This window comes from Rhinichthys klamathensis, unplaced genomic scaffold (assembly GCF_029890125.1).
Source record: "Rhinichthys klamathensis goyatoka isolate OS25496 unplaced genomic scaffold, OSU_Roscu_1.1 h1tg000170l_1, whole genome shotgun sequence".
NCBI lineage: Eukaryota > Metazoa > Chordata > Actinopteri > Cypriniformes > Leuciscidae > Rhinichthys > Rhinichthys klamathensis.
Genome location: NW_026606701.1, coordinates 904,851 through 929,560, shown reverse-complemented (window position 1 = coordinate 929,560; position 24,710 = coordinate 904,851). Strand labels below are relative to the sequence as shown.

General features: G+C 37.9%; 1 protein-coding gene across 1 annotated transcript in view; it reads right to left on the bottom strand.

Moving 5' to 3' along the window:
• Positions 1-1,451: 1,451 nt before the first annotated feature.
• Positions 1,452-24,710, bottom strand: part of sh3rf1 (SH3 domain containing ring finger 1) — a 61,154-nt gene continuing 37,895 nt past the window's right edge. Inside the window, exons 6-12 of the mRNA XM_056259853.1 lie at positions 9,996-10,106; positions 8,166-8,296; positions 7,439-7,609; positions 6,413-6,696; positions 5,313-5,641; positions 1,837-2,183; positions 1,452-1,744 (exon numbers count right to left, since the gene is read on the bottom strand). Coding sequence (XP_056115828.1) covers positions 1,576-1,744; positions 1,837-2,183; positions 5,313-5,641; positions 6,413-6,696; positions 7,439-7,609; positions 8,166-8,296; positions 9,996-10,106 — 1,542 coding nt within the window. The 3' untranslated portion in view covers positions 1,452-1,575. The remainder of the gene's footprint in view (positions 1,745-1,836; positions 2,184-5,312; positions 5,642-6,412; positions 6,697-7,438; positions 7,610-8,165; positions 8,297-9,995; positions 10,107-24,710) is intronic.

Sequence of the window (24,710 nt, the reverse complement as noted above, 5' to 3'; positions counted from 1 at the left end):
TTTAACAGGCGGTCTGCTAAATTTCACTAACACAACAACTGAAGGCCATCTTGTTAGTTGTAAAGGCATCAAGACAACAACAGAAGAGAGCAATCTCCAAAATAAACCAATGTTTTAAGGGGCATAAATCATATCTATCAATACTAAAAACAAATCTCTCAAAGATCAATTTTGTGCTTTCAAAATAATAATAATAAAAAAACATTTCATCTACAGTATAAAGCATAGAAATACACAAACACCATTTTCAAGTATACAGAACATGAAATATCACATCAAATACAGCAGACGACAACATCAGATCAGACCCGACTTGAAGAGAAGCAAAAACCAATGTTTGTGAATTTGGCGTTAGACATTGTTTTCAACTCGCTCATGTGAAATCAAGCAGTTTGTAATGTAATCTAAAGGCTACTGTCAACGGCGTAACTGTAATAATAAATTAAAGTGATTTTCAGGAGCTCAAACAGAGGCAAACGGGTCAGTTAGTATCCACGTATGGGTCGGTACAGCATTCGGAAGGAAACTAAAGCAGTTGTAAAAACCAGACAGGGAACAAACACACAAACCCATGCACACAAAAGCATAATGGCATTATCACTGTAAGATACCAGGATGCATGTGCTTTTACTACGGGTGATTGTTTTTTTCTGTGTGTTTAACGACTTTTCTGCTATCCAAAACCATCAATTAAACCATAATGTTATTGCAAAGGATTATTAGTACTATTTGATTAAAATGTCTGAGTGTAATCTTGATCTTTAAAAAAAAAAAAAAAAAAATTGATATGCTATCCTTCAATCCCTCACTCAAACCTTTACAAATGCTATATCACCTTTTCAGTTTACACACAACACGACCAATCAGAACACGAGTCTACAGGCTTGTCGTGTCGTCACTCCTCATCCTGTGACTCAAAGAGCCAATTACATGCAAGCTGAAGCAAATATGGATGGTCAAACCAACCTTTCTGAGTTCTTCATCTGGTATTGATGTTTGTTTTATTTCAAGCAAATGACCATCAGTGACATTATTCAGGCTCTACAGGCATTTGACCAATCGGCTCATTAAACAAAACTTCCCTCAAAAACTCGGTCCCTACAAAACAAAAATAAGTTAAATGTTTTTCAGAATTCATATTGTTCTTGTCATGACTCAGATCAGCTTCGCTTTGCTTATATACAGTAAAGTGAGACAGTACAAGGCACACATTAAACGTCTTTGAAATGTTACAGATGCATAAATTAACAAATCCTATCACAACTTCATCTACTGTGCTAGAAAAAGGGTCCCTAGTGCGAACGGCTAAAACTCTCTCGCTTCTGTGTGTTTTTAAGAAAAGAATTTGATCTAATGCTGAACGACTAGGACCGGTCTAGGTGGTTTTGAGATTTTCATAAGAATGTTGTCAAATCTGATGACTGTCATAGTTGTCATAGACTCCAGCAGTCACAAGTCCTACTGATCACTGCTGCACATCAATCTGAACTATTAAGGCTGAAGTTCAGTGTTGTATTTTCAGTGATGGAGAATTTGATATCTAATTATTACATTAATTATTAGACACCATGTGCGTTAGATACTGTCAACAAAGCTGCCAGGAAAAAGCCCGGTTCGACCGTTTCTCTGTAGTGTTCCTTTAAACCAGCCGTCCTCTCGTTTTCTGTGCACGAAAACAATGTCTCCCTCCTTGAGTTCCAGCTCTGCTTCGCTTTGGGGAGGGTAAGACACCACCACACGGTACCTGGAGGAATAGTCAAATACGATGTTTAGAACTCAGGCAATGTTTCTTCTCAAGTATGAAGTGTGAATGTTGATTCCTGGGTGTTATTATACCTTTCGCACACGATTGGTCGTCCGTCGTGCTGCATGGAGAGGAGGGAGGAGCACGGCTGTCGTGGAGGCGGGGCGATCGGGGCAGTGTTGTCCTGAGAGCTGCACCTGTGTGACGCTGCGTCTGTGTTTGACACAGAGAGCTCGGAATCCATCGGACAGGCCCCAGCACGACCGTTGTGTCCTACCGCCACCAATGCTGAGCTAGGCGGAGCCATTTCAGGTCCAATGGCACCATGGGGCATCTCCGTGACAATAGATTGCTCCGCTTCCAGTGTAGGGGAGGATGGGGGAGATGGGCGGAGCTTCTTTTTATTAGACAGCAGTTTCAGCAGGCCTTTCTTCTCTCTCTGAAATGACACATTTGATTCACAAAGAGTGCAAACAGCCTTTTACGCAAACATGTAATCAAATGGAAATCATATGAAACATTATTAAATGTTTCCATCTAAGCTGCAGAGTTAACTCATTAAAAAGTTGTTTTTGCAAAATATCTCAATTTTGCAAAAATAATGTGTGGATAAAACAGCGTTTCTATCCCATTTGGCAAATAAGAAAACCATCCCTTACGGAGAACTTGGCACACAACAGAAATGAAAATGGAAGTTGCAGCCACTGTTGCTGGTTAATTATGTAATAAAATATTTGCGTGCAGTCAAAATACTCTGACGAACTTCTGGGAGGTAACAGTGGTCAATCATCTGACTTGCAAATGACAGTCACATGACTTTTTTTTAGGAAGTTTTTCTACTGAAAATAAAATATCCACCTCAAGTTCTTAATATGCAATTTAATATTTTATTCATTTTCGTGTTTCCATTAAACAATTTTATGTCATATCCCAAAAATTTGCATAAAAATGCACAGTTTGTGTCAGAGACCAAGGGCCCTATTTTAATGATCTAAGCGCACAAAGTGCAAGAATTGCACTATTGGATTGTTGTTATTCATAGCTTTTTTGCTTTTATATTTGCTCTGGCAATTTGAGTTTAATATAAGTTTAAAGATTGAGCATTATTATTGCTGTTAAATGATGAGACAAACAGACTGCGGAAATTAAATGAACACTTATTTTACACAACCTTACTCAAAATTCACTCCGAAAATATCTGAAAATGTGCATTGATTTATGCCGGCAACTTCAAAATGACCCAACTTCAGATGATTCATTGTCCAGAAAATAAATTGTTCTATCAATATTTCTGGTCCCCAGACTTTCAATAGGATTTTCTCACCCGCTTTATCGCCAGGCAAAATCACACTCTTTTTAAAGTACATTTAAGCTGCTTGATTTAAGGTATCATTCATGTCTGGACTCACAAAGTATATTATTAAATATTTGCCGAAATATAAACGATGGCAGTGCAATTGCGCAAGTGCACAATCCACTTTTGCTAGTTTAACGACGGGAAAAATGGTCGGCGCGCCCAGCGCATGGTCTAAAACGGTTGTCCCTATTCTCTTAATGAGTAATGGGTGTGTTTTGGGCTTTACGTGCAATAAACCAATCAGAGTCTCATCTCCCATTCCCTTTAAATGCCAGCTGTGCTTGTGCCATGGCGGATTCGCTATTTACATGACGGAATTTGATAGTGGAAAGAACGTCTCCAGAGTGCAAACGGATCTGCTTGTGCGTGAGGTTAAAGCGGAGTGTACTCGCGTCGCGGACCCGGCTATAGGCTCACATCACTACTGCACTCTTTAAATAACAAAAAAAAAATATTGCGCCAGTTAGTTAGCCATCAGTTAGTCAATGGCGCAGTCTATTTCAGTTGCCTCAAAATAGCAACGCGCCAACAATGCGCCTGAACACACCTCGTTTTCAGACCAGCACGCCCATAGACGCACAAATGGGCGCAAATGCATTTGCTATTTAAAAAATGTGGCGCAGGACGTGAAAATGATAACTGCGTCGGGCTGAAACTAGCAAAAAACACTCCTGTCGCGCCTGGCGCTGCGTATGATAGGGCTCCAAGTGTGTTTCGACACACAGCATGGTTGTGCTTGTTCCAATCCCACACTTTCACTTCCTGTCCCCTCTTAATCTTTCCTATCTGGCAAAAAAGATAAAAGACAAAAAGCCACAAAAAAGTGGATCCGGAAAAAGTCTACTGCCATGACATAAAATCATACTAGTTTTATTTAATTAATTTTGTTCTTATTTAAAAGACTGTCCCTCTCTTTGATCGCCTTTACATTTTACTCATCACTTTTCTTCCTTTTCCTTTGTTCTACATCTTTATATCTTCTAGAACCACAGCTATCTAAAGCAAAAAGAAAAACATGCTTTGGGAAAAGAAGAGGTTTCTAAAAGTGAACTACGAAGATTCAGCTACACTGTACATGTAAGAGTAGTGAGAAATCTCCCAGAACACTCAGGGTTGTGTCCTCTGGGTTCGCAACAGGCTAAATCATGAAAAAAAAAAAATGATGATTTCAGCTCTATATCAGCAGGCTTAACCATCCAGCTCAGCAAATGAGGTGAAACAGAGAGAATTTCTAATTGCCAAATGCCCTAATGCAGTACATTCAAATTATACAGATGGGGGGAAAATACAAAAGCAAGAAACCATTAAAAAAATGCTGCAGAGAGATTCAGGAGACCATGATGCCTACATTATTAGGAAAAGCTTTAAGCCCTGTCCACACTGCCAGCGACACACAGCAACAAAGCGACATGATCCCATTCATTTCAATGGAGGGCTGGCCACTTCCGGCGACACGAGCAACAGTGACCGTTGGCGACAGAATGTGGGTGTGTCAAGCGATGCGAGACAAGCGACAAAAGTTCAGAAATTTAAACTTTATGCAAATGAGAAGCAAATTTTGCGAGCGACAACCAATAGGAGTGAAGACTGTCAGTGGAGCTCACGTAACAGTCTCGACTGCAGGCAAGACAGAACAGAGTTCCGGAGCGATTTCACTGTTTTATATGATTTGACTGTAACCACATTCATGGAAATAATAAAACGATGCATGTAAAAGAAACTGTCGACAGTCTTATTGAGTTTGATTCATACATTAATAGTTTGTGTGTTGTAATTTTATGATGCAAATTTAGCACTGCTGCAGTTCATTTTACAGTTTCCCCTGCGTTGTGTTGATTATTGGGGACAAGAACATGTATTATTTGTCAAATTTGAATGACATTTTAGTAATTTTTTACAGTATGAGTGAGTTTAATTTGTCGACTGAGCACTGCTGTGGTTAATTGAACAACACTCTCCAACAGCATAATGTTACTTTTATTTCTTTTAAGCCTAAATCCTAGTCAAATTAGAATGATATCTTAGTTTTATATATCACTTGTGATTGTACTTTCTATAGATATGGCCAGACGTGCAGTCTACCAGTAACATTAGAGCGACAGCACTAGGAACGCCCACAAGCGACTTCACAGTGCAGAGACTAGCGAGTCGCGACATACAGCGACAAGAGTCGCTGGTGGTGTGAACGGGGCTTTAGTTCAATGGTCTTACCTTGCTGTCTTTATCCAATCTACAAGCAACACCATGGTTCGAGGCTGCACCCAGAGATTTTGTGCTGCCAGGGTTCACAGGAAGTGCTACCACAGAGACAGGTCTCATGACATCACCATCCAAAGAAGCAGCGCTAACATTAGGAGGGGTCAAGGAGGCGGCTGCACATCCCATAGCCACACCGATTCTGGCTGAGGAGGATCCCGGGCTGGAGCCGAGGACAGGGGAGGCCTGAAGAATCACAGCTGTGCTAGGAAGATAGGCCACAGAATTGTGGGATTGGATGGGCGTCACTGCTGCCGTAGGCCGGTCCTGACTATGACTCACAGCTGGTGGGGAAAAAGGTGGAATATGATTTATAGTTTTAATGACAAATTTGAATGTCCATGATAAAGAATTATATATATATATATACACACACACACACACACACAGTGCTTAGCATAAGTAAAAATACCTAGAGATCGGCATGGTTTTATTTCAGTTAGCCTAATAGCTGGTTTGATTTGGATTGAGAGATGATCTTATGGAAAGTACCCCATGCCAATCTCTAGGTAGAAAGAAAATTGGTGTCCTTGAAGGTTAGATTTTTCCTCATTTTTTAATTAAGGCATTAAGATCAATTTCCAAAAGATGATTTTTTTATTCCTCTTTTTAGTCAACTTTAGCATGGGTGTATTCACTTATGCTAAGCACTGTATATATATTTAAATGTGTTAAATATATGTGTTAAATTCAAGTTTTTAGAAATATACTCTTTGTATTAATGTTGGTTTTACACGATTTTGAAAAATGTATAAGAAAAGTATTAATTTAGTGCACGTGAGTGTACACATTTAGTATTATTTGCTAAAAATAATAACAAATGGCAAAACTACCTAAGGTTTTCTTTTTTTAAGAAATAATTTAATTAGGCTTTTCTCTTCATTATGGTATCATATTTTTTTATGCTTTATTCCCCAAAAAATATCAAGATGAATTTTAATTCAGAAATCAAAAACATGTTTGGAAACATCTATATCAGGAGCACATAGGCCTGTTTTTGTATTATAATTCTGAGTGGTGTTTATTATTATGTGTGTGAGTGCATGTATTTCTACCTGTCCTGACCGCACTGCGTGCCTGGTTAACAGTCATCTGTGACGTCACATGCATGAGCACTTTGGGGTGCTGACCAGTGGGTATGTGTGCAGCTGTTACTACAGCAGCAGGCAGTGAGCAAGATGGGGTGGGATTTGGGCAGACTGGAAGGGGTTTGCTGGGGTCGACACTCCCCAGGGCGGCTCCAAGAGGAGCAGAGGAGGGGCTAACAATGGTGACGCCACGTCCAGCCTGGGAGCACAGGGTCAGGGGAACTTTTGGCTGACTGCTGCCAGAAACAGTCCTGCAGTAAAAGAGAAGTGAGAGGTTCAAGACCCTTTACACTGATTGAACTTTTTTTTATGCAGCTCTTATCCTGAATCTTTTGTCACAGCAATGCATTTTACAGCAAATCAACAGAAACATCCATACATTTGCATGAACATTTAAAGGGCTCTGTCTAGTTATATTCCTTTTTACGTCATAGGTCTGATAAGGAAAAACTAAATTTAATACGAGTTGATATAGAAAAAAAGTTACTTGACTGTGAGGAGGACATTTTGAAGACCTCTGTACATTGAATGTAAATGGCTAATCACGAATCACGATGAATGTTTTTCAGGTGATGCATTTTCATTTGAATTCATTTTCAAGTGAATGATAATGTCTGTAATTCTCATGCCTGCCACAAGGGAGTGCTGAGGTGAAAAAGAAACTTCATTGTCAGTTCATATCATGTCCTGTCATTTACCAAAAAAATAATTGTGACTTGCCCCACATTTTACACTTTTTTTCAATTGGTAATCGACATAATGATTGATAAATTCTGTTAATAAACCGTACCTTTTATTGAACCCGGAACATTCCTTAAACAATTCCATGTGTTAATGTGACCAGCTTAGATTTATCTGCAAGTGGTGTGTGTGCCTGAAGGAAACCACTGGAAAGCCAGAGGACAATCTAATCTTTCCTTAGCTTACAGGGTGTATGAGTGATAACATGTATGAGTGATAACATGTACAAGTGTGTGTGTTTGTGTACCATACCTGTTGACAGGACTCATGTAGTTACCAGGGAACACTCCAATCTTGCCAGTGTGCATGGACGTTCCTTTAAACCAGCCGTCCTGACAGCGCTCCAGCACCAGAAACATCTCTCCCTTCCTCAATTCCAACTCATCTTCCTTACGGGGTGTGTAGGGAAACATCGCCACATACCTGAATACCACATACCATTTTTAATTAGTTTATCCTTATTTATTATTAAAAAGTTTTATTTTTAGTTGTAAAGTTAATTTGCCTTACATGCAGTACTGCTGATCAAACATGGGTTGGCGCTGTCTCCACATGGCTATCATACATCACAATCTACTATCAATCTACATAATCTTAATTTCTAAGGACACCAAAAAGTCTTTAAAAAAATGCCTTGGAAATGGGAATGTCATGAGCAACAGGCATAAACATACTCCACTCAGGGCACTACGGGCGAATCCAACAGAAATCAGGTGTGTATAGTGCTGTGTTTAGTTAATATGAAGGCAAAAGGTGAAAGGCGAGGGATCAGGGTTTAGGTTAAATCCTCAGAGACAAACCTAGTCCCCTTAGAGATGAGCTCTGACCCCTCACCTGTGTGTTCAGTCACGCTCAGCTGGCATTGGGTAATAGCAGAGGTGAGTTAGAGTTGAAAGGTCTCTCTCATACTCTGTCCAATAGCATGCACTATAAATTGAATTAACGTTGTATATTTAAAGTGTGTGGATGTTCTACTCACACTGTAGGTCTCTGACGGCCACTCTGGTCACCCACAGCAGGTGACGGCCTTTGCCCAGCATTCAAGGCGGCAGCGCCCACAGCTGAGGACCGAGACTGAGGTGGAGGCGGAGGTGGAGGAGGAAGAGCATCCTGAAATAATCAAACACATCTGTTAATATATCACAACGCCTACTAAATTATGCATACCTAAGAAACAATGCATTTAAAGTAGCCTAAATAAATTCTTGTTTTGAGCTACTTTAATTCTCATATCAGCCCATATTCATTGTTGTTTTGCTGATATATGCACTGTGCTTTCATATACATAACTCAGATTTATGTGTAGCAGGAAATTATGTCAGAGAGATCCCTACAAGTTTGGACAATGCCATTAAAACCATAATCCCACTGACTGTGACTTTCCAGCTTGTGTGTTGGTTGCTAACAAGCGGGGAGTTTGGCAGGTGTTGTGATTGGTGGATATCCAGCCTGGGCTACATGTCTGGCTGAAGACGGATAAATCGGTTCCATATGGACCAACGCACACACACATCTGCAAACAGACTTTATGAGCCCAGTGGCACCACTACGAAAACAACTCTCACACTATAATGCTTGTTTTGTTGCTTTAAGTCAATTTTTTTTGTCAGTAAGATCTGTTCATTTTTAAGTTCTCCTACAATGCATTTGTCTACTAACGCAGCTTTTTGACCTTTCTATTTATCAAAGAATCCTGGAAAAATTATATCACGGTTTACACAAAAATATTAAGCAACAACAACTGTTTCCATCATTGAAAATAATGAGCAGTGACATTTATTATTACTTTTTTTTTTTTACTGTATTTTTATTAAAATAAAAAATGCAGCCTTTGTGACTTTTCAAAAAAATCTTACCAAACACAAACTTTTGAACAGCAGTGCACACTGTTAATGCTTAAATGGAGAAAAAGATAATGTTGCATTCTTAATTAAGCACTCAGCTTTAATACTGTTTTGCTTTATATGGGATGAATTTAGAAACATAACATCTTAGAGAGAGTTTTTAGCTCACAGCATGCTGGGTTTTACTGTGCTAAAAGTCATTGCTATTGTCAGCACAAAAAAAACTAAACAAAAAAACATAAGAAGCTGCATCTTTATATTTATATCCACCACCGCCTCCAACAATAAACTTTAGGACAACTGCACTCAGAATCCAAATACTTAGTTCTCGCCCCATAATCGTTGCATTTTTATATAAAAATATTACCATGATAACTATAGAAATAACTAAGAACTATTCCCCTTTGGGGAAAAGATGTCAAAATTGGTCAAGATCATCTTTAACTCATGGATATCGTCAATACCAGTAGATTGCAACACCCCTGCTTTCTCAGTTTCATTCTGTATTTGAACAGCAAATTTGATGTTTTTTAAATAGATTTTCTTTAGGGGCATTCGCACAAGATGCGCTCATCTTGTGCGAATGCCCCTAAAGAAAATCTATTTAAAAAACAACAAATTTTGCACATCCCTAGTTTTTACCCATAGCACTAGAGAACAGATAGATGCTGTAAATATTGTGCACTTTAAAACCGAATTCTTTTCAAAAGTAATCATAACTTATATTTTAAAACTGACACATGGAGGAGCTTAACGGTCAAAACAGAAAATCTGGAAATGGCAAACATCAGCCACTTATTTGGCCTGGCTTATATATCAAGTAGCATTGAGTAATAGGGTTGCGTGTGAATACTGATGTAGAGAAAGGGTCACTTTATTTATACAGGTCAGAAGAATGTGATATGAATAAATGATAGGATGATGAAGATTTTTGACATACTAAATAAGTAAATGTATAGACTCACCACTGGAATAGAGGCATAGCTGGTTTCTGGGGGAAATGTGAAAACTGTCGCCGTGGTGACAGGACTGCTTGGTGGAGGAGTAACAATGAGTCCCGATGTGCAAATGTGAACCTAAGAGAAGACAAATAAGAAGAAATGACAAGTTAATCAAACTTTCCTGTATCATCAAGCAAGTGAAAGTACGTTATGAGACACTGAAATTCTGCTCAAGGGACGACATAGAAAGGCATATAGGCGAGAGAAATTTGGGCAGATAGCCACACACGTATGTGCACCCGATGACTGCTGTTTAGACAAACCAAATTTAATGCAACTAGACATCTTCTAAGATGCATGACGGCCTGACTCTACATTTGTCGTTCATGCCTGAAATCAATCCACCTCAAGAACAACACTGATGGCCTAAAAATGTCATGACCGATGAGAACTTGCCTTTGGTGAACTTAAGCATCTGTCAAAAAGACTTTTATTCTAATTGGTCAGCTGGGAGTGCATGAGTGAACAAACTGATTAATGATTGGTTGAGACAGAGCATATTAAATATTTAGAAGGTTACTAAAGATTTCCATTTCCAATAAATGCTGGTTTTTTCAACTTTCTATTCATCAAAACTAACTTGCATCTTTTCAACTTATAAGAGTCAACTGTCAGCAAAACAAAGCAAGTTCTTTTTTTATAGCAGATGTTTTAAATGCTGAGATTAACTTCTATTTCTCCCTGTCGGTTGTCTCTGGTCAGTGATCAATCACGGCATGTTTCCAAAACCAACAGCCCATAAAACAAAGATAGCACTCTTCAGGTTACATACTTTCAAGGGGTCATGAGCCACCTGAGCAACTGCCACTGAGTCTCTAGCTATTTTAATTCTCCTTCTAACAAGAGGTCATAAATGAGAAATAAAAAAAAAGGAAGCTTTATGCCCAGACTTTGTCAGAAAACATTAATACATGGATGGACCACCTAGGGCAGCAACAAGTGAAGTATCATGTATACATTATATTAAGTCCTCAGATGTTGGGATCACAGGGCTTCATACAGAACCTTCATAAATAAACTTTCAGGATAAACCGAACCTCTGAGAGACACTACAAACAAGCGAGAATCAAACAGATTTGTAGGTTCAAAGGGATGTGCTGCAGAAATGTTCTGTGTTGTGACATATCTATATCAAGTCCTGAGCGAATGATGTGCTCTTTTTGAGTGAAACCACTTCATGTGTGCTTCAGCAAATCAGTCACAAGAGTCTTTAGAGAGGCAATATAGAACATCCATAAAAAAGAAAGAGAAAAATCTGCTCCTTGTGTCTAAAGGTATTTAGAGAGGAGCTCAAAATAGTCCTCATCAAAAAATAGACAGACATAATTATACAGAAATTTGCTATTATTTCAAGTTCGATTTAATTTCCTGTTCTTTCATTCTCCCTGTGCCTGAGGGAAATGCAACGATTCTGCATATTGTATGTCTTGAGGTGGCATTTGTCATTAATGACATGGCTTGTTCTCCCTTCTTCACCTCAGGTCCAGATTTAGATCTGTACATCTCACTTCGTGACCTGCATGTTCCCTAGCCAATAAGCCCAAACTATAGGCTTCTCCGGGTTAGCCTCTTCTAAATTCATTTCAGGTAATGAAATGGGCATGAGAGTAGCCAACCCATTTCAAATCTGCAAGAACTGACACTGCTCTCCACACTAAAGAAAGAAAGATGGACTGTTGTGTGTGCATATAATAAGAGTATTAAACGACAAAAAAAATTTGGACACGTTCTGCTAAAGTTAGTCCTGAGAAATGCTTTTTTTGTATGCCACTTGATTTGATATTTTATGTAATAGAGCAGTTCTCGTGCCATTCATATTTTAAAGGTGCTATATGTAATTTTTTGGACTATACTAAAGGATAAAAATACCATAATATGTTTCAGTTATTTAGAAAACATGCTAAGTTGACATACTCATTTCTCTGAAAAACAATGCTGCAGCCAGTTATTCTACTTTGAAATGTACATTCTGAGTTGGAATGTCTGTTTTTGTTTTCTTCTGAGAGATTCCGCCCACTGCCAATTTGCTCAATAGTATTTCAACACTCCAGTTTCCATAGTGTATTTCAGCCATGGAAGCCAGCAAACGAACTGGATCAGAGATCGCAGATTTTACCCGACTTAAAAAGCCTCGGCATCCACAATAAGCTCTACGACCAGACGCATATTAAAACGCGGATAAATCAACTCCTCAACTTACAGTGTAAGGCTCGATGTCTTCCATTGTGAATTGCGCTCATTCCTGTTGCATCCTTAATCTGTAAACCCGCGTGAGCGTCAAGTATGAGGAGGAGGGGGTGGGAGAAACAACCCTCTCCCAATATTTTCAATTAGGACTGCAGTACCCATTTTAACCACTAGCTGTCAAAATTACATACTGCACCTTTAAGTGTTTTAAAGTTGGCATGAAATAAAAATGTTCTTAATGTTATTAAGCTTATTGTGAATGATTTGTCTGCAGGTGAAATTTTCTGAAAACATTTTAACCCTCTGGGGTCGGCAATCACGCCGGCGTGATCAGCTCGTTTTTTTTCTTATCAGTGCAAAAGAGACTCAAAATACTCTGTTGATTTTGATCTTACATATAAGTGCTACACATCATTCAAAACTGTTAAATGTATTTTATTTGTGTACACTCATAATAAAAACAAAATGTTGTGTTTCTCGTAAAATAAAGAAAATAAACAATGCGCGTTCTGCCGTCTCTCTAAATGTGAAGTTCATTCTGAAACGCGACAGAAAATGACATGTAACTCAGCAAATGTTTGTCACACAGACTTGAAACGTATGTTTTTACAACGCTTGGAGTCTCTATTTTTTAATGATGTAAATTATATCAAAAACAAATATACTCTGCAAGTAATCCGTATGAAAGCAACGACATGTACAGTTTCTCAAATGCGTCCTAATTAACTCTAATGTGACCACACCCACGCGCGCTCGAGCGATTCACATGCAAATGATCCACGCGGAGAAACGCGAAACTGTTAACGCCCTCTTCACCTCAAAACAAAGAATAAGAGACTCCAGCAACTTTTCATTTGAGTTTGGAAGACTGTGTTTGTGCTGTGCTGTGTACTTTGGATCTACCTCAGAAGAATTAGAAGAACGCGATTTGAAGATGAGAAAGATTTTTAAGGTAAGACATTCACTCATAATAGTAAGCATGTTATTGTTATATAAACTTTACATTATAGCAACTTATACCACGGGCTGTTTAAATACTCGATTCTGATTGGCTGGAAGGTGTGCAGTAAAACCGTTTAATGCACAGGTAGTTCCAGTCAGTTTGATTACAGTTCGAAATTAATCCGCTACTATAAACATTAGTAACCATAGTAACAGAGTTACACTTGCAAAAGAGTGAGAGAGAGACACATATGAAAACGTTTATTTAGGTAGGCTCAGAGCCATAGAGAGAAAGAGTTGCGACGATCTTTGATGTCGCCGCGATGGCTGTCACGTGGTTCATGTAAGCCCCAATAGTTCCAAAACATACGCTGGCTGTCATGTTCTTCTATGGGACAGACAGCAGCGATTGCATTATTGACCGGTAAATATAAAAAAAAAACACACACCCAAGTACTTTTTCAGCTGTTACTGCATTATTGCATTTTGTTAATGTCAGTTTTGCATGGTAACACTTTACTTGAAGGGGTGTACATAAGACTGACATGACACCTTCATAACCATGACATATGCATGGCTAGCCGTGGTTTATCCCGCTTATACCTCGGTTATTTGCCAAGTTAAAAAGAAGTTAAAGCTGTAACTGATGTTTACAGTGTAATTTTTTAACAGATGTGTAAAAATGACGGTTATTTTCTTAAGTTATGGCTCGGTAGTTCTAGCACTCCGTCCGCTTTAAATAAAGTAGAGCCATCGGATTGCTTTTATTTTAATGAATTATCACATTTATTTAAATTCATTATTAAAAGAGAGACAGAGAACTGAAAGAGAAGAGAGAGAGAGAGAGAGAGAGAGGGAGAGAGAGAGAGAGAGAGAGAGAGAGAGAGAGAGAGAGAGAGAGAGAGGGAGAGAGAGAGAGAGAGAGGGAGAGAGAGAGAGAGAGAGAGAGAGAGAGAGAGAGAGAGAGAGAGAGAGAGAGAGAGATGCGTGCGCGAGTTACCTGTGTGCGTCTCTTCTTTAAAGTCTACAGTCCCCTCGTTGCTGACCAATAAAGCTAAGTGGTTTCTTAAGTTTGATAATTAATCTGCAATGTCATGTTTATCACAGGTTGTGTTGTCTTAGTAATGTCAAGTTGTCATGACAAAGACACTGACAGGTTATGCTGTATTGGTTTATGTCAAGGTATCATAACAAAGACATCTCAAACAATGTCATATTTGCATTAAAAATGTCATAATTGAGCGAATGACACTTAACCCTCTACTGCACAGTGTTGCCATATGGCAACATACCCTTTCTTTGGACATTTCTTGAAATTTGAAAATAAACATGAGCTCTGATTGATCTTAAATTCATAATAGAACCCGGTGGTAACCAATGATATGCTTTGATGACATCACGACACTACACACACCCTTGCAACGTCATTCTTTTCACACACTTTTGATGACTCCAGCTGCTGAAAAAGTGCTCGTGTATATGTGAAGATTTTCCTCATTTTTTTCATATTTCTTCGGAATAAAAAAATACATCAAGCATCTGGGATAAGTTCTAATCTTTTTTCAATCATTGTCACATTGTTTTGATACTTATATTACCTTTTTATTTAATAAAATAGGTATGTTGCCATATGGCAACATTGTGCGGTAATGGAACAATATTTTGCCCATGCTAATGCAGAGTAGCTTTGTATGAATGACAATGTATGGATGCACTTATATAGTTGGATGGTTGTATTATACTCATATATTTATATATATTTGTATATATTTATAAAGTAAAGTAAAAGTAAAGTATAAAAGTAAAATATATATCCGTCTTGACCGCTTTGATCACTGGCCAGAGATGGGTGCACCAAAAGGAAGGTGCAAGAATCCTGGCTGCAAGGGCATCGTCAGAGGGGTTTGCTCTAAGTGCAAGGTGCACCTCTGCCTTAAAGCTGGGGTATGTGATTTGCAAAACGGCCGGCAGATTTTGAAAATACACAACTCAAAAGGTCCTACCTTCTTTCCTCCAGCGCTGGCCCTGACTCCACCCATTCGAAGAGGGGCATGGGGAGGGGGGTATGGTACGACCGTTTGATTGACGCACTTACTGTCCAATGATTCTAGGTGGTCTTGGAAATGATTGGCTGGAGTTTTTCGAGTCCTGCCCGTTCCACAGATGATTAATTTTTTTAATTTTCATGTCAGTGCTTCTAACTCAGTGGCTGTAAGTGGGTTAGGAATAGGATTTCAAGTGATTTTGAAAAAACGGTCAAAAAAGAAAATCACATACCCCACCTTTAACGGAGAGAACAACTGCTTTAAGGCGTTTCACATCGAGTAGTTTCACTTGAACAGTTCTTATGAGTTTGCGTCAGATGTTTTGTAAATGTTGTTGAAATAATCGTTTCACATTGAGTAGTTTCACTTGAACAGTTCTTATGAGTTTGCGTCAGATGTTTTGTAAATATTGTTGAAATAATACTTTGAAAATTAGTTTCATATTTTGTACACAAAGCTCTTGAAAACATTTTAAATAATAAAAACAATTTCATTTCTAAAAGACAGGTCTGTAATCATCTATGAATTTCATATCATTTTGGGAGAAAACGCATCAGGCTGTTCCATTGTCGCACAATGTTGCCATATGGCAACGTACCCAAAAGTACCCCTCCCAAAAAAAAAAAAAAAAAAAAAAAAAAAAAGAAATGTTAATTTGAGTCTATTTTATATATAAAAAAACACTGTAAATTTTTTTTCGATGATTGCATAATAATGCGTGCAGTAGAGGGTTAATGACAGTTGTCATAAACATGCATAAAACTTCCTTCATATTCATAACATGTGTCATGTCATGATTATGAAGGTGTCATGTTAGTCTTATGCACACCCCTTCAAGTAAAGTGTTACGGGCTCTTTTTTTTTAGGGAAAAGACAGAGCTAGATAAGATCGAAGACGACAAAGATGAGGTCAATACGAAAAAGACAACTTAATGGCCAGTTAACACTTTCAGTGACTTTTTGCGCCAAAGACAGAACAATTGTGATTTCGAGACCTACTCTGCTTCTCTTTTAAATGAGACATTGCGGAAGTTTTATGCCTCTGTTCAGTCTACCGCTGGACACGAATACAGTGTTGCAAGTTTGAAGTGTCTCAGAGCAGGTATAAACCGTCACATTACAAAATACAACATCATAAGGGATAAAGACTTCAAGTCAAGCAATGCCGTCTTTAAATCAGTTTTAAAGCGCTACAGGAAAAATGGAAAAGACACCAGCATTCATCATCCGCGTAAGAAAAGTTTGGTTTGACATACAGCTAATTCATTTAAATAAATGACATGATTAGTTCAAATAAAGATTGCCTTGTCACTGTCAGTGTTGCCTGTCACTCATAAATAATTTTAATAAATCCATGAATCATTAAGTTAGCTATATGCTTAAGCAACGAGGGGACTGTAGACTTTAAAGAAGAGACGCACACAGGTAACTCGCGCACGCATCTCTCTCTCTCTCTCTCTCTCTCTCTCTCTCTTCTCTTTCAGTTCTCTGTCTCTCTCTTTTAATAATGAATTTAAATAAATGTGATAATTCATTCAAATAAAAGCAATCCGATGGCTCTACTTTATTTAAAGCGGACGGAGTGCTAGAACTAACGAGCCGTAACTTAAGAAAATAACCGTCATTTTTACACATCTGTTAAAAAATTACACTGTAAACATCAGTTACAGCTTTTACTTCTTTTTAACTTGGCAAATAACCGAGGTATAAGCGGGATAATCCACGGCTAGCCATGCATTAAAGGATTTTAATGCACGACGTAGAGGCGAAGAACCACCCGACGCGAAGCCTTTATAGTCAAACTGGTGCCATACTAAAATGTACGTTATGAAATGAGATCATAACATCATAACGAATGCAAACATTTGAAGTAACATATGTTAATCCATATATTTTTCTCTAGTGTAGTGTTACTGAAGTGTTCCTTTTAAACGATTTATAGGCCGCCTGCTATAGGCTATTGTTATTATTTTATGCAGCCATATGCCTACAAGGCACAACAAACCTGGTGTGCATTATATATATATATATATATATATATATAGTCAATTTTTACATTTTAACCAGAAAAATATAAAATGTATTCCCAAAATCGTGCCTTCTATAGTTTATCTTGATATCAGCATGTTCACAGTTGTTTCGTTTTTTTTTTTTTTTTACAGGGACCAGATGCCCCACTGATACGCGTCCTGCTGACTTAAACATTCACATGAGACATGAACATGGTAAAATGAACCATTAAACACCTTGGAGATGACAGGTATGTACTATGTTTCAGGAATGGCACAAAGGTGTGTGACTGTTCAAGTCTCTGTCTTTAGATTGAGTGTGTTCAATAATGTGCTTTTTTGTCCTTTGTTGTGTATCTTTGGATTCTGTTGTGTTGTAAATAAATCCAAACAATCAAAAAGCCATTCTTTTTTAAATTCACTCCTCATTCTTCCTCATAATGATTGGGCCTGATAGCACCTAATAGGGCCATTATGGGAGGGTCTTTGTCTTTCTCAGGTGTAAAACACTCAATATTAATGGGTGGTTCACACCTACCTCCCATACAGCTTTCTTACACAAAACATGTCTTAGAAATTTTAAATCAATATATTGTTTTATCCGAATGAGTATGCAGAATGATTTTCACAGTTTGAGCAAATATTCTAGGCTACGTGATACAATTTTTCAAAAGTCTTGTGAAGAAATAATCAGTATGGGTTTCATGACCTTATTTCAGTGACTTTTTTTTCCACAAACCACGCATAAACGTCATTATCTTAAAACTACAAACTTTTACATACATGCTGCTGACATATTATTGTAGCAGAGTTTGTTCTGAATACAGTGTAATAAGACTTTATCAATGAAAATGTCACAAGTAACAGAAATAAGCTCAAATGAAAACGGTGTTTTCATTAAACGGGTTAAACGGTGTATCTTCTGCATGAGCGTGTTGAGCTGGGAGCTAAAGCTGAATGTTTTCTCCACAGAGATCTCACAAAGAGTAAGTGCTAGAGGAGTGTATTGAAGTACATGAGAATCTGTGTGTGTGCATCACTGCAAACAGCATATCTTCCTGCCACAGGCCTGCTCAGCTTCCGGGTACATCAGCTCTCAAGTCGCACCCTACAGGTTAGATTGTACAAGGTACTGAGTGAGTCAATGTGTGGGATATGAACATACTGGAGGGCACACAAACACTCACGAAATCCTGTGTTATTCTCGTTGACACAACACTTCCTGCCGGTGAGAATGACATCAGCGATTGCCGATTAGATAAAATAAGCCATAAGCTGGATGATAGCACAGCTGCGTACAGGCCTGCATTTCCACAATGCTGAAATCATGCAAATTAACTTTGCCAAATACTTTTTTTCTTACAAGGAACATATTGTAATTCAACCCCCCAAATTTATGAGATTAAAGGGTTAGTTCACCCAAAAATTTTAATTCTGTCATCATTTACTCACTCCCATGATATCCCACAGCTCAATAACTTGCTCAAGAAGACATTTTGAAGAATGTTTAATATTGGAGCCCATTGACTTCCATTGTATGGACAACAAAAACACAGACATTTCTCAAAAGATTTTCTGCAGAAGAAAGAAGGCCATATGGTTTTGGAACGAAATGAGAGTGGGTCAATGATGATAACATTTTTATTTTAGGGTGAACAATCATTTAAGGGTTTGAGCAATTTTTTCTTTTTTTTACCACAGATATCCATTTGTTACAGAAAGTTGAGAGACTTTCTTGTTGGTAATGTGGCTTTGCTCATTAATATTAATTAGACTAATAATTAATTATTTAATGATTAAATTATATTTTACCATTTTGATAAATCATCTATGTGATGTATTGATATGTAGCACTTAAAAAACTATAACGTTTTTCATTTCCAAGTCATAATTGAAATGCAAAAGAATAACATTACAATTAGAAATGGTAAAAAAAAGAAAAGGAAAGTCATTAAAAACAATTTCTATCGAGTTGTCAATTTTCGAGCTGAAAGAGCAATCATTCTTGCGGACCTATTCAACTCAAATGAACTTGACATACTAATTTGATAACTTCATTCCTACATCTGCCATTGTCAGTCATGGGATTTGGTCAGTCAGTGGCTCAGCAAAGTGTGATGCATACCTGCATGTCTAGGACGATACTCAAATCCACCCTAATATAGCTTTTATTATAACTTTTAAAACCTTTAAACCAAAGTTTCAGCTTTAAGTCTGAATAAAATGAATATCAGCAATTTTGCGACTTTCTTTGTGAGCTGCAAAAATGGGAGGGGACGTCTGAAAGCTGTGCTAAAGAGAACATTGTTGCTGTCGTTTTTTCTTCCACTAATGACAACCGCAATGACCACTCAGCAAAACATTAAAACACACACTAACGAAATGAAAACTCCTGCTCGGTAATTAGAGAAGCCTCCCTGCTGTGTTTTATAATGCAGTGGGGACAAAATCAGCTGTGGTAAAAAGTGAATGTAAAAGTGCCTATCATTCTTTCTCTTTTTTATCACTTCAAATATCCTTATCCTTCTTAATGGCCTTTTCCCTCCATTTTTCCTTTCTCTCTTTCCCTCAAACCAGAATTATATGAGAAAGCAATAAGTCTGTGGTTCATATATTCCAAATGTGTCACAAAAATCGTGTAAATCGATACCTCACTCTCATAAGAGGGCATAACTGCTGCCACAAAGGAGGGGGATCACTTTACAGGCTCAAACAGGCTTTTATGAGATCTGGAGTGTCTGGATAATTATTAGCGCTAAAACGCCTAGATAGGAATGTTAAAAAGAGCGTGAGAGGAAAAACGTGGGCATGCAAAGGGACAAAAAGGGAGAGGGAATGAGAGAGATGATATCGATATTCATAGTACTAGATGACATAAAAACAACAGATCAATTGTCATTGTGTTTAGCTGTAGTGCAGTTGCCTGACATCATTACTGATGAAAAAACAAAAAGAGAGAAAGTATGATGAGAAAAAAAATGAAACAATATGCAAAGGGTAAAGGAAAAACTAGGACAAAAACACCAATTATAGACTCATAAACAGAATGTAGATGATAAATATTCTAGCTACGCATAGAGGAAATGGACTGGTGTCTTGTGTAAATACACTCACTAGGTGTGAGCACAAAACACTGTGCTGGTTTCATATTAACACATGATGACGAATTCTGTCGCTTGAGAAACCGTCTCACGTTCTTAAAGCGTTAACACATGTTTGCTAAGGCCACCACACATGCTTCCTCATTCCATCTGCACCAAGTATTCACTCTCATAAAACTGAATTGGGGTCATCTTTCACAACACCCCGTCTCAACAGTTCCTTTATGAACACGAAAATGGATCCAGAAGCATACAGACAGGCCGAAACTAAAAGCAAAGAGGTATAGTGTGTCTTCTGTTGTGTTCAGTGTTTTGTCCCACAGAAGAGGACTCCAGAGGTGATGGATTATCAGATAGGTGATGACAAACATCATGGAGAAAAAAATTCCAGTTACCAGTGGGATTCTTATACATTATTATAACTTCACCTGCAAGAAAAGTATTTAATTCTATGAGAAACCGGTTCAACTAAGAGAATTTCTTACTCTTACTTCCAGGATTGCTCTTTCCGATTGTTTCTGGTCACTGAAACTAGGGGTGCCACGTCTGTCAAAAATACTTCTTGTTTTTGTATACCTTCAAAAACTTTACCATTAAGTAACAAAATAAAAAAGAAGGGAACAATAAATAAAGTGCACAAGTCTATAAAATATTATACACTATCATCCTAAGGTTGTTACTCTTACACGCATCAAGGCTGCATTTATTTAATATACATATCATAACATTGTGAAATATTACTACAATATAAAATATTTCTTTTCCGAGGCTGAATTTTCAGCATCATTACTCCAGTCTTTAGTGTCACAATGATCCTTCAGAAATCATTCTAATATGCTGATTTGCTGCTCAAGAAACATTTCTTTTTATCAATGTTGAAAATAATTTTTCTTTAATATTTTTATGGAAACCATGATACTAGATACTATACACACACACACATGCTCTTACATGGTTTAACAGGGCAATTTTTTTATTTCTTTATTTTTGGACGGAAAATACATTTTAAATCGTTACCTGAAATAACGGCTTTGTCTGTAGCACCGCTACAGAGTAATTTATGAATGTTTCCAGACTGTTTTGATGTTCATGTACACTTCAGCATATTATTTCAAATATCTAGGTTTGCTATTTTATTAATGTCAGGAAAGACTAGGCTAGGCCATGGATCTGACTGTTACATTTTTAAGTGGTCTTTTTATTCTATCTTTGTCATTTCGTCCTTAGCAAAGCAACCCGAGACCTACATTTTTTAAAAGGAATGAAAGTGAGTGTAAAGTAGAGGGGGAATAGCCAAATTCAGGGAAATTTCCTTGAACTCCCCCCACCCACCCCAGAACATCACATGAAATGACAAGTCTGTCTGCCATCTCCTTAGAGACAGCATTGCTCGGCAACCAGTGGAACAGCTGTGAGTGACTGTCATTCCAGGGTTGCTGCGGTAACCTCTGCGAGCGAGTGGTGGGAATGTTTAATGTGGTGGAGCGCTGTCACGCATCAGTGCTCTCAAATGCTCGGACAGCATGTTGGACAGTGTGGAATGAGAGAGAGTAACTGCTGAACAGAACAGGAGAGAACAGTAAGCTGCTGTGGACAAGCATCAGAGCGCTTGACACGATGCTCACTTTCCTTCCCCTTCAAGCTATTATTTGTAGTTATCTGGCAAATTTAACCATTTGGTACTTAACCATTGTTGCACATTCCCTCTATTTCACAGTCACTCGACAATTATTTATTGTCAGCTGAAGCGATCTTAAAGGGTTAGTTCACCCAAAAATGAAAATTCTGTCAGTAATTACTCACCCTCATGTTGTTCCAACCCCGTAAGACCTTCGTTCATCTTCGGAACACGAATTAAGATATTTTTGATGAAATCTGAGAGCTGGATCACTCCTCCATACTAGTCGATAGGCTTCTTCAGGGATTGAACTTGCCGGCCTCGAAAAGTTATTAAAGACATCATTAAAATAGTCCAAGTGACTACAGTGGCTCAATCTTAAGTTTATCAAGCGACGAGAATACTTTTTGTGCGCAAAAAACAAACAAAAATAACGACTTTATTTCAACTATTCATTTCCTTCTCTGTGGGCCTGGAGTCAGTTCACTAGTGTAATAGCGTAAGCTTCTGTTGTTGTACGTCACACGCATCACGCACATGACCAGCGTCGGCCAAAAGTGAGCCTACGTGTGACGTAGCTCTACGGAATCACACTATTCATTTCCTTCCATTCAAGAGAAGGAAATGAATAGTTGAAATAAAGTCTTTATTTTTGTTTGTTTTTGCGCACAAAAAGTATTCTCGTCGCTTGATAAACTTAAGATTGACCCACTGTAGTCACTTGGACTATTTTAACGATGTCTTTAATAACTTTTCGAGGCCGGCAAGTTCAATCCCTGAAGAAGCCTATGGACTAGTATGGAGGAGTGATCCAGCTCTAAGATTTCATCAAAAATATCTTAATTCGTGTTCCGAAGATGAACGAAGGTCTTACGGGGTTGGAACAACATGAGGGTGAGTAATTACTGACAGAATTTTCATTTTTGGGTGAACTAACCCTTTAAGGCAACATACAAAAGTGCACAGATGACCTTTGAAGAGACATTGTGGGCAACTGGATGTAGCGGAGCATATTTTAAATTTAAGGATTTTAAGTTTGTCGATCTCCAGTGAATCTGAACTCTATTCCTGTCCGCATTCATTTCACAGTAACATGTTCATGCAGGCTACAATTTAAAAAATATCGTGGCGATATATCGGTCGACCCCTAATTGAGTTATTTACATATTCTGTGACAACTTATTTACATTATGTGATGCTTTTTTATGTTGTGTACATTTTGGGACTTTTTTCATTTTTTATTTTAAAACAAAATAATTCTATCTACAAAGTCAGAATTCCAAGGTTGGAATGCAAAACCTTTGAAGCGCAATATCTCAAAACTGCTCAGAGTGCAGAACTGTATAAGTCCAGTCACACTATAGTAGGGTTGGGCAAGATATTAAATATTCACATTATATTTGTGATTATGATGTTGCTTTATATCACCACCATAATACACCTTTTTATTTGGACAGTAAGGTCCTCAAAGACCGTTTCAGCTTGTGTTTTTTTTTTACCTTTACTACATTTAGTTATTTTTCTGTTTTTAGTTCTTACATTAAATATGAAATTAAATAATAGTTTCTCTAGGAAAATAAAATAAATCATGTTAGAGTAAGTGTATACACTTCTTAAACTGAAAGTATTTTAAGAAATTAATACTTTCATTCAGTAAGGTCACATTAAATTGATCAAAAGTTATAGTATCTATTTCAAATAAATGCTGTTCACGGTTTCCACAACAATATTAAGCAGCACAACTGTTTTAAACATTGATAATAATAAGAAATGGTTTCTGAGCACCAAATCGGCATTAGAATGATTTCTGAAGGATCATGTGACACTGAAGACTGAAGTAATGATGCTTTGCTATTACAGGAATAAATTACATTTTAACATATATTAAAATATAAAACAGTTATTTTAACACAATATTACTGTTTTTTTAATGTATTTTTGATTAAATCTTGGCCTATATCACCAGCCCTACAATAAATTCATTTTTATGATATAAAACATACTAACAGTACCATAATCAAACATAACAACAACAGTGCTATCTAATGAAGAATGGCTAAATGGGTAAATCTGAAAAACAGCATTCACATTGTTCTGCCTTAATATCTCCTCCCAGAATATGAGAAAGTTGTTGTTTTAGGTATGTATGTGTGTGTGTGTTGTGTAGGGCTGACTTCTAATAGTCGAGGATTCGACGATTCGATTCGGAGAGGTCTGATTCGACTATGAACCTCATAGTCGAATAGTAGGGAAGTGTTTTGTAACCAAGGGGTGTGACATTACCGTGAGACCGACGGTTATACTGTAGTTGAACACCGTCATTAGAACTCTATAACCGCCAAAACCGTGCTATTAAAATATTTTTTTACAAACATTTTTTATCATAGAGAATGTTTAAATACTAATATCATCTTACGAGGGAGGCGGAGTTAGTGTTGCTTCAGAGGCTGCTACTGCTGGAGATGATTCGGGAGAGGTCTGTGCACCTTTACCGATCAGAGCGCGCACGGAGTAAAGCCTTGTTTATACTCGACGCGTCCACACGAGCGCGAAGGTGCGTACGGCAAAAAATGACGCGTTGGGTGCGCAAGACCGGCAAGACCCCATTTCGCTTGGCTGTGTGCACAGCTTTTTTTTGTAACACCGCGCGCGACGCCGCATCCGAGGATGAACGACTTCAAGCCGAATCTGCCAGAGCATGTAGGCTACGTCTCACCGCACCGGCACGCAGTTTGCGCGTCTAAATTGCAAAGTTCATTGCAAAGTTTTTTTGTTAA